The sequence below is a fragment of the Pteropus vampyrus genome, unplaced genomic scaffold, assembly GCF_000151845.1.
Source record: "Pteropus vampyrus isolate Shadow unplaced genomic scaffold, Pvam_2.0 Scaffold19, whole genome shotgun sequence".
NCBI lineage: Eukaryota > Metazoa > Chordata > Mammalia > Chiroptera > Pteropodidae > Pteropus > Pteropus vampyrus.
Window position 1 is genome coordinate 7822409 of NW_011888800.1, and position 11603 is coordinate 7834011.

The 11603-nt window shown below is 35.2% G+C and overlaps 1 protein-coding gene across 9 annotated transcripts in view; it reads right to left on the minus strand.

Moving 5' to 3' along the window:
- Positions 1-11603, minus strand: part of TMEM87A (transmembrane protein 87A) — a 35990-nt gene that overhangs the window by 7844 nt on the left and 16543 nt on the right. For 3 of the 9 annotated variants that reach the window (XM_011354972.2, XM_011354970.2, XM_023527782.1), the window contains exons 8-15: positions 10583-10644; positions 9592-9775; positions 8177-8276; positions 5828-5921; positions 4999-5070; positions 1918-2026; positions 886-944; positions 19-122 (exon numbers count right to left, since the gene is read on the minus strand). In XM_011354972.2, coding sequence (XP_011353274.1) covers positions 19-122; positions 886-944; positions 1918-2026; positions 4999-5070; positions 5828-5921; positions 8177-8276; positions 9592-9775; positions 10583-10644 — 784 coding nt within the window. Of the gene's footprint in view, positions 1-18; positions 123-885; positions 964-1917; positions 2027-3703; positions 3773-4998; positions 5071-5827; positions 5922-8176; positions 8277-9591; positions 9776-10582; positions 10645-11603 lie in introns of those variants that run through there. The other 6 variants (XR_002779148.1, XR_002779149.1, XM_011354973.2 and 3 more) reach the window with 4 other exon arrangements.

Here is an 11603-nt window from a genome sequence, read left to right on the forward strand (position 1 = left end):
TAAGAAATGTCTAAGAACCTCTGGTTGTTTGCAGATGGTCGCCAGAGAACCATGATGACAAAGAGGATCATGGAAAACAGCAACCGCCAGATGGCATCGTCCACCCACAGCTCCCGCCAATCCTATCAAAAGAGGGAAAAATACAACATTTACATACATTATCTTAATCCTCTGTTCACAAGCTCTTGGCATAGAACAAGAATCACTTACTTATTGATTTAACTTATATTTACTAAGAGCCTGCTATGTACTAGGCACTGTGTTAAGTGCCGGGGATACAGTAAAGGAACGTAGTTTCTTCTCTTGTAGTGCTTAGTGTTGTTAAAAAAAAAAAAAAAAGGCACCAACTGAATAGATCACCTGTCAGTGTTTGATTATAGCTCTGAGAATCTTTAGAGGGTTTTCATACAAAGTAAGAGAAAGTAACATTAGATTATTTTTTCTAATTTTCATTTTAATTAATTTATTTTTACCAAAAGAGAGCCTTAAGAGCCTCCAAAGAAATACTACTGGCCACGGTCTGTGCTCAGATCTTAACAACATGGCTTCTCAGATTAACAATATACTTAATGTTTAGGACTCTGGATTTAAGAATAAGGCAAGATTGGGTTATGACATACTGTGATTATCACTTATAAAATTCTCTCCCGCTATTGGGATATTGAGCCAGATTGTCTCCACCACCCTCAAACAAAAAGAAACAAAAAATCCTACTAAACCAAGAACTACAATAATATAGAATATTTAGGAGGGAAGCTTTCTAACGCTCAGAGAGGAGTCTTAGCCCTAATTTCTTATAAGGTGTGAATCTTACCATTGTCATCAACACCGCTGTCTGTGTATAAAACGGTACATTATTCATAAATGCATGTGTTTATAACTCACCGACTGACAAGTCACTATCCTGAACTTCATGGTTGTCCAGATGATAAACACAATAGATGCTAACAGGAAATGAAAAACCTGGTCAGAGTATGAGTGTTGGTTTACATCTCCAATTACTTTCTCCAATTCCTACATATCCCCAAACCCCAATATACCACAATCATTTCTTATCAGTTAATTTAACGTATTTATTCAGTACAAATTTACTTAACTACTCTCAATAGGCACCGTTATAAACCCTTTCTGTACTTAAAGAATAGGCAAAGCTCTCAATAGGCACCGTTATAAACCCTTTCTGTACTTAAAGAATAGTTCTGTTTACCACCTGGCTACTTAGCAACCCTAAGAATTGGAAAATAGGGTATTAGAAAAATGCCTTTTTCCAGCATTATCAATAATATAACTTTTTCCTTTCTTTATCCTCAGGATATTAATGCTAATTTTTCTTTGGCTGATTAGATGGAAAAGAATGTTGATAAAATGACTGCAAGACAGAGTTGTTGGTTCTAATCATAGGCAAGACCTCTCTTTCATAGTACAAGGGCCAAAAGGTAGGCAAACTAGCCTACTTCGGCTACAGTCTACCTCTGTCTGCATTTTATGCATGCTTAATGACACATGTAAAAGCAATCTAATAGCAATCTAAAATTCCATAGGTATTTAATAAAGCCAAATAGGCTAGTATTAACGTCTTCTAAAAAGAACCTAGACGCTATATATGGCACTTGAGCTAACTTGCCTCAAAGGAAAAGAATGCCTCAGAAAAAGAATGGAGACAGGAGAGGAATATACTAAGAATTGAAATCATATGAGATTGAGTTTCACCTATTATACTTAAAATAAGTGGTTCTCAATCTTTTTTGAACCACATATTCCTTTGAGAATTAGACAAAAGCTAAAGATCCCTTCCCCCAAGTGAAATGTACAAAACCTTCTATGTAATTTTAGAGAACCCACCTATGGCCTCTCAGGTTAAGAATCTCTGTTCTAAAAGGATGGCATTTAACAGCAGAAAGAAAGTCCACAACTTACCTGCCACTGCCAAGATAAGTGTGTTGGTGAAATGTCGGTACAAAGAGAGTTTTACAATGTTTCTCCGAAGTTTTAATAGCTTCATTGTTTGAGTCAGGCTAATAAATATGTGTTTGCAGGTCAAGGAAATCAACATTAAGAAAAAATAATAAACTAGTAAATTAACACTCAAGTTTCTTTGAGGATCTGGGATCATGCTGATAGAGCTATGAATCCCAGAAGCCTTACAGCTCTCTTATTCTCTATCTCACAAACACCCCAAGCCTCACCATGATTAATAAGAAAGTCTTCATTTTTAACGAGACACCGAAGAGAAAAGAAAACCATGATAAAATAAGAATGCAAAAAAGAGGAAAAAAGGAAAAGTATAAAAAAGAGGAAGACTGGAAGGAACTTTCTAGAGAAACAAAGATGAAAAAGAAAGACAAATGGAAGAAAATGAAATGACAATGAGTAACAGGACAAGGAAACAGAAGTATCACCTTATCTTGTCCTCCCAGTCGAGGGTCATAAATACACTCATTCCTACAAACCTCCCAGAGTTCTACACTTGGTTCCCTCGTGCCATGTTAAGGAATCTGCCATCAGCTGCCTGATCATCCTGAATTAAAAAGACCATACAATCACAGTTGGCTGAGAATCCCAGGCAATTAGGCTCTATAAGCAACAATTCTCCATTTTCAGAACATTATTCCCAAGTGGAAGCTGCCACAGAAAGACAGAAGGGGAAGTAATGACTACTGCTCTCAAGTCCAACTTTCAAAATCAACAGATATGAAAATAAGTGAGTTGGAATTTGGTCTGCCATTGGACAGAGACTTAGTTGCTTCCTAATCATTGGTTATCTTATTGTATAGTCTAGTCTCACCTCTCTCTCTCCTCCTCCCAATATTCATAGAGGTTTGCAAAGTACACTTGAAAGATATTGACCTAGAAAAGCTTTGGTCACTTGGACCCAAGACACTTCAATTTCAAACATTTTTGATATATGACAATCTACTCAAATTCATAAAATTATAATTGTTTTCATTTAGTTTTTTATAGCAGTCACCATCTATCAAGAAAATAATATTTCACAATTACACGTAGGACCAAATACATAAAAGCCAAAACAAATTTTAAAAACCCCAAAAGGATGAAAGTCCAAAAACTTCAATCTTTCATTTAACAGGCCACGTCCCTAATAAACAAATGTTTAATTTTAAGAAGGAGGAGAAAAAAAATTACTCAGATGGAAACTTGTTTATCTGCTAGTTGACTCTCTCTATAAATGAGTCAATATTTATATCAAAGAGTGGAAGTCTTCAGACAATTCCAAGTCTGCTTTTGAATGAGAGTACAAAACACTTAACCTGTAAGGGTTAAAATCTGCTAAACCTACATAGAATTTTAAGAGTCAAACAATCTTATGCAGTTCCCGAAATCACATTTTAAGAATCAAAATTTTTTCACCATTTTCAAAGGATTTAATAATTCCTGGAGGTTGAACAAAAGCGGGAGCAAAGTAACCAGTGAATTTAACACTAGGTGAAGTACATAAATAACTCCCAAATCAAGGTTAAAATACTCATTAAAAACAAAAACAAAAACAGAGCCCATAGTCACCAACTTCTGATGCAATTTTTAAAATTAAAAACAAACAAACTGCTTACCTCAGCCCTCCCTATTCCCCTGGCTAAGGAATAATCAACAAAACTGGTAAAAACCCTTTGCAGAAAGATCAATGGAAACCCAACTCCAAAGGGAGAAAATGGACGGCCATCAAACAAGCCAATGAGAAGGATATCCACCAGCACAGGGCAGTGTCTAGGAAAGCCAAGGGGATAAAGGCCAAGGAAGCAAGATCAGTCTGGGCCTGCAGACAAAGAAAAAGAGGTGGTGAAAAGAGATGTCTAGAGAGGCACAGAAGAAACCAGCACATGATTCTGCATTTATATAATCATCTGGAATGGTTTTGCATTTGAACTGTAATAAAATAAAAAAGAATAACACTTGGCACCTAAATCATTCTTCCCTTCTGACAAACCATCATGTACTACAGCTGTAAGCATTTCACGCAAACTGTCAATTAAAATCTCAATACAATGAAACATGCTACTGACCACCATAGAGTTCCAGTGTGCTAAAATCCATGTTAAGAAGTGACCATACCAACCATCATGTGAGGGAACTATAAGAAATTAGCCCTCTGCATCCTAAAAGAGTGCTCCAACCATAACCCATCTATGCTGGCACGATGACTGCTCTACTCTCCACCATGCCCTCTGCCCTTGGTAGCTGATCAAGATGGGTGACATACACATGGTCCCTGCCCTTTGGCTTCTGGTTGGGGCTGTCCAATGGCAAGGACTGGTCATGCATCTGTAGACTGCTGGCATCAGCTGGGCGTTGGCTAATCTAAGTTGGTGTGATTTTGTTCTCTGAGAGCGCCATCTTCCTGGGACCAGAGGGCTGCCTGAGAATGTTTTTCCAAGTTGTTCAAGTCTTTGTTTGATCACATCTACTAACACCCTATTGGCTAAAGCTTGTCACACGACTGAGACCAAAGCCAAAGGGAAGGGAAGCACGCCCAGCCCAATACGAAGCGAAAGCAAGTTACATAAGCAAACTCAGCATCACTGGAGCATGAAAGTAAAAGGGAGAGAGTGAATAGTCTAAACATAATCCAATTTACCATAGTCTGTTAAAATGATTAAATGAATTTATGTCTGCAAAGTACCTTGAATAATGTCTGGCACTAAAGTATTTAATAAATGTTAATTCCTTTCGGGAAAAAAAAAAGAGAGATACCACCAAAAAAGTTACAGTGGTATATAAACCCCCATTTCCAATCATTTTGATTTTGGCTCCAAGTCTAAAAAGATCTTTCTCATATTTAAAATTACTGCATCATTAATACACTAAGAATTACTGATTTCCAGAATTGTAACGTAATTTTACAAAAAAAGAGCTCACTTCAAAATAAGAAGGCATATATGGTCCCCAAAACTATGTTGCTTGTTTTCATGTTTACATATGTATATAAGATGCTATTTATATAACCTTAATTACCTAATCACCAGGGCATTATTAAAAGGATATCCATAAAATAATACAGGCATCAATTGCTGACAGGGCCAGGTTTACTATCAAAGTCAAAGGGTAAGCAAAATACTACAGCAGCAGCAGAAAAAGAAATTGAAAGAGAGTTAGAGTTGCTAAAAGTCTAAGGAAATTACATATAGAGGACAGCATGATTTGAACACCTAATTTGTATCCATAAAGTGTTTAAGAGGCAATTTATTGCAAAACTTACTGAGCCCAGTTTGAGAGGAAAGTCAAGTTTCTAACATTTACCACCTTGAATCTAACAAGTTTTTGCAGAATGTTTTTTAAATAAGAAAATAAATTTTAAAATGACATAGTGAGGCCTATTTCTTCTTCACATTAATCCAGCTCTGACATATATTTATCACTTATATATCTCAGTGCTTTCATTTCCTTCCCTGAAAGGCCATAATTATATAATTCTCGTGAATTATGTAAAACTTAATTAGTTGCATTTTAAGAAAGGCTTTGAAATTCAAGTGCTGGTTAAGGAAAGAGCACTGTCACTGTAAAACAAAAAGTAGATTAACCAGCAAGTGTGTGATTACAATGTTTGCCACTTATGCAAGATAACGGAGTCCACTGCCCAGAAGGAGGAACTAAATAAATAGCAATTTGGGGACAGGTGGGAAAGCATTCATTCCCAGTCACACATTAAATCTATAAAGCTCTAATAAATTTTTTTTAAAAAATGAATTATACATACATTTTGAAAATCAGAGCCAAAAGGCAACTTACAGGAAATAGTAAAGAAGCTTACTTTCTCAAAACAAAAACAATATATCTGACTTGACCACAAAAGCTCATTTTAAGCGGTACTGACCCCAGTAACTCTGAGGACCCCTTCCATTCCAGAGAACAAAAGATAAAGGGCTCCTGCTACCACAACCTTGTGTAGAGTCACTCCAAGGCGAGGCCTACAGAGTAAGCAAAGAGATAGTTGAGTACAAATGCCACAAACCCCGAGACAAGGTCATGTTGATTAATACAGGCCAATAACTTAACAGAGATAAGCCAGATCTACTTTGTGAATTCACCTAGAGGGAAAAAAAAAAACTCAGAAGAACATGTGGTATTAAAACAAGACACTGAAGACAAGAACTCTAGAACAGGTCCCTGGTTATTGCATTTTCTAAAAAAACTTTTTACCATAGAGAATTCTAAAACACATTCAATAGTATAATGAAGCCCTATATACCCATCATCTAGTCCTAATAGCCAATAGCCAATCCTGACCCATGCACAATCCATCCACTTCCCATATTATCTTAAAGCAAATCCTAGACATTATATCTTTTGTGTTTCAATGTTTTGAAACATAACTTTTTAAAAACATAACCAAAATATCATTACCAAATCTAAAAAATTTAACAATTCCTTAACATAATCAAATACCTTATTGAAGCTCATTAATGGTACATGAAGCTCATAAATGGTACATTAAGCTCAAAATCCAACAAAATATGAAAAAATCTTTTGAGCAGCTTATTTGAAGGAGGAAGTCTTAGATCCCTAATATTCAAAATGTAACTGAATCAGAACTGCATTTTAACAAGATCCCCAGTTGATTCATTAGTGTTTTATAGTTTGAGAAGCACTACTTTAAATCATATTGACCTAACTCTTAGCAATCTGTTCTTATATTTTTTGTTATACACTAGAAAAGCTCCATACAGGCTGGAATTTTTTCCCCACACTGCTCTATCTTAGAAATCCAGAATACATCTTGGCATATAGGAGGTATTCAAGTATTTGTTAAATGAATAAATTTTAAAAATATAATTTACCCTCATTCCTCCAGTTTCATTTAAAGTAAAACTCATTTATATGAATAAATTTTAAAACTTGAAAACCTCACATTTTTTTAGTCCCATTTAAAACAAACTCCTTAAAATAACTGTCTATACCTAGCTAGCTCTAATTCCTGTACTATTCTCGCTTGAACTCACTCCAAACAAGCTCCCACTCCAAGTTCTGCCATTTCACCAAAACCATTCTTATTAAGGTCACTAATATCCTGCATGTAGTTAAATCCAATGATCAAGTCTCAATCCTCTTTGACACAATTAATCACTCCCCCCTTGAAAGAGTTTTCAAGTGGGCTTCCCATAGCACTGCACACTCCTCAATTCCTTTACTCTAATTCTACTTCATCCCACTGACTTCTAAATAATAGAAAATGTTCAAGGGCTCAATCCTTTGACCTCTTCTCTATACACATTCACTTCCTCAGTGATCATAGCCAGTCTCATGGCATTAAATAACATCTATATCTTGATGACTCCCAAATCTGTTTCTGCCCTTACTTCCCTCTGGATAGCTAACTGAATTCCTAATCTTGCCCCCAACTCCAAACTTCTTCTATCTAAGATATTCCTCAACTCAGTAAATGTCAATTGCATCCTTCTATTTGCTCACATCAAAATACATGGCATCATCCTTGATTTCTCTTCTCTTTCACGTTGCACATTTGATCTATCAGCAAAGTCCACTGGCTCTACCCTCAAAATATATATAGAATCTGACCATATCTTACCATTTCTTCCCCTGGGTGTACATATAGTTCCCTTACCAAATTGAGATTTTTGCTTAAATGTCACTAAGTAAAGACTTCCTTGACTACCCTATTAATCACAAGCTCCACTTCCTGCCTAAGTCTCTCTACTCTCTGTCTTAATCACTGACATATTATTTACTCACTTATTTTTGCCTGTGCCCCTCCAAATGTAAACTCCAAGTCTTCTGTTTATTTTTCTGTATACTCAGGGCCTAGAACAATGCCTTGTAGAAGGCATTCATTAAATTTTTTTGAATAAAAAAATATTTTCAGGGGGGAAGAGAAGCCGTAGCCATGTCATTGGCTGTGGCTATGGCGGGGGAAAAAAAGCTTATTTTCACACTGTTATAACAAGAGTGCTCTTCCCATTAAAAATTTGATATGCAAAATATTTTGGAAGAGTAAAATCTCTATAGGTTTACTCTAAAAGTTCAGCATTTTGACATGCACTATATAGTAGGTTATGTTTACATAACAAAAAACTTCAGATACCTTTTATTTCAGAACTATTTCTTATACGAACTCTTTCAGAACTACTATACTGCAAACCTGCAATACCGTTTCAATTTACTCAGTGTTTTAAGTTGCTCTAACATATAGGAAGTTAATACTTACTTGACTATGCCATATCCCAAACTGACTATGATGACCAGGGTTCGAGCCAGTGAACGTTTAACTGCTGAAAGCAGCTCCGCAAGGATCAAGGCGCCTTGGACTATAAGAAAGAAAAAAGGGGGAAAAGGGTGCTGTAACCTAGGTTTAGGAAAGGTGCAATTATAGAACAGGAATGTAGATCTCTAACACTTTAGAATAAGCATTGGTATTATGTCTATCATAAAAGAATACTTCTTCAAGTTTTACAAGTATACAAGCTGATATATTCACTTATGATCTTACCTACGTGAACAGCAATCTGGGTGTGCTCAATTTATCTTCTCTCTGCATCTCCCACTTCACTAAAAACTCAGGAGAATACTTTACCCACCTTGGACGGTTTATAGCATCTAGGGAATATTCTCCCCATTTTTAAAAACTCTGAAACACAGCTTATACATAGAAAAGTACAAAACACATATACACCATTTTCAATTCATGTTCACATCTACTATTCTCAAGCCCTTTCAAAGACCAGGGAAAGATCTAATTAGTGTATCTTGCAACAATAATTATCAGTAATTAAATGGTATGATGAGAATTGAAGCTACCAAAAAAAACTTCAGTTACAAAACAATGTGTCATTAACTGTTCACCTTACTAAACCATAAGCACTCTCCTATTTTCTTGGTATTACTGAATTTCACCAATTCTTCAATGCATTTCTCTATTTTCCCCACCATTTTAACATCTTTGAAATCAAAGTTCGTCTTACAATCAATGGCATCTTACAATTAAATTAGCAGTATTACTTTCTCTCTTAGATGCATATAATAATGGTGCCTTAAAGATCTATGATGTGGGATATAAACCTAAAAGCAACAAATGAACAGGACAGAGACTCATGGTCATGGACAACAGACTAGTGGTTACCAGAGAGGAGCGGGGAAGGGGGAAGAGGGTGGTAGATGCAGTAAAGGGGGTCAAATATGTGGTGACAGAAAGAATTCTAACTACGGAAGGTGAACACACAGTGTAAACATATATATGCCTTACTGTTAAAATGTAGAGTTGAAACTTATTGAATTTCGTTAACCAATGTCATCGTAATAAATGAATGAATGAATGAATGAATGAATGAATGAAATATCAACAACAATTGAGATTCAATGATGGTAATCATCTTTCCCAAAATGGCCACTACTGTTGTTAATTTTTGACTATATTTCAATAAAATTACTCTTAAATCACTGAACCCACAAGTTATGAGATTAAAAACAAAAGTCACAATCACAGTAACCATGATTAAGTTATTCTAGTAATTGAGTAATTGAAAAGTTAAACCTACTTAATGACTGCTGACCTTAGGAAAATTGTCATGCATCTCACCTATTAATCACTTACAAAGTGGCAAACAAACATTTTTGGTTACATACCAGATTCTCCTTTGTATCGGATGTTCTGAAACTCTGCATAGAAGACAGCTTTCTCAAGCATTCCCAAGAAGATGACAGCACCGATCCAAAACTGAATTCTCAAGAGATCTCTCCAGTAGCAGGCAGACCACGCCAGCCACAGAACACCAAAGAGGACATATACAATACACATCACCATGAAAAACTGTCATCAAAGTAGATAAGAGAATTAAGGCCAAGAGTCAATTTAGAATCAGTAAATACTCATTTAGCAAGCTATAAAAAATACATGTCATACATTCTATTTAAAAAATAATTATTTTATTTCTTGGAATTTAATACTGAAGTGAAAAACTTATCTCCTCTTGAGCAGAGGGAGACTAACTAAGGGCTTGTCATCAAGAGTGACTGCTCATCTGTATTAAATAAGCTTTTTCAACTTATAATGTAAAAGAATATAAACAAAGAGAACACGGAACAGGAAAAAGGGTGTGGCAGAGTTAGAACATATCTGAAGACAATGAAACATGACAAACTGGGAAAACTGTAAAAGGAAAAGGAATAAGGAAAAAAACCATAAACAAAGGAAATCTGAAAATACACTAAAGATATTCCCATAGAGAGACACACACACACTCTCTCTCTTTCTCTCTGAAAAGGATGAAGCTCATCATTTAGTTACTTTAAGTGGGATCAGAAATTATAGGGTTGTAAGAAGTGCCCTGTTTTGGATCCTAGAGAGGATATGAGATGTGAAACAATCTTTGAGGTACTTTCCAACTGTAAAATTCCACAAGTCATCAACCTTTTCATTTTACAAATAAGAAAATGAGGCACGAAGGAGTTCACTGACACTCCCAAGGTCTTATTATAGTAAAAAGTAAGTACAGAAGTAAAAGCAATACTTTCTGAACTGTTCAGGAACAACTCTAAATATATTGCCAAAAAATATGAATAATCTTTCAAGCTAAACTCATTTAATGCTGAAATTAAAGAATATAACTTCACTTACAATCATCAATGGATATTCTTCAAGTGTGAGGTATTCATAGGGACCCTTCACTTCAACAGTCACTGCCAAAACATAGTACTCAAAATTAATGTAAAGGATGCAGAAATTAAACAAAAACATTGTCTGATATTTGTTTGATAAAATTAATGACAATTCCAGTGGATCATTTACTTTTAACCATTTCAATCATGGTGAACATTATCTTTGTAGAGTACTTTGAAATTCATGAAGGGTTCTCATGGCTTATGCTATGTCCATGCCTCTGTACCATCAGTATCTTAAAGTCCTGTTCTCATACTCACACCCTTTAAAGACTAGATTGAATGTATTTCCTCTACAAAGCCTTTCGTGAGCTGCCCAACTGGAACCTCCCCACCTCATCTAAATTCCAAACATTTCATATATATTTTTTCTTACAACACTTCACTAACATGCTCTGAAAAGTACAGGACTTCACTCCTTCATTTTGATGCCCTCTTTGTCTTCTCTCTCCTTACCTTTATTTTCCCCATTACTTTTTTATTTATCTACTTCAATTTTATGTGACTTTGCTACATTAATGTATCATTTTAGAAGGTGCTTAATAACAAGGGGTTTAATGAAGCAGAACAAGTGACAGTAACAAAAATCTGAAATATAGATTTGCCTTACTGAAGCAAACCTATGACTATTTTTAAATTGTAATGAATAAAACTATTTGGATAAATTTTAGGTACGGTTAATAAGTAAAACTGATTTATCTGAGAAGGAATTTCTATCTCCAGAGATAGATTAATAACTGTCTATTCAATAGAAATCTACTAATTTTTATCAGGCAAAAAGGATATGCCATTATTAAAAGTAAATCAGGTCTAACACTTTTATGAAAAGGAACATCCCATAATAACAATCATAAAAATTTCACAGCAAACTGTTTGTTAAATCTATATCTTCTTAATTTAATTAAAAAACAAAACAATTACTGAATATGTATCATATTCTTTGCTTACTCTATGCTGGAGGTCAGCAAAATACAGCACAT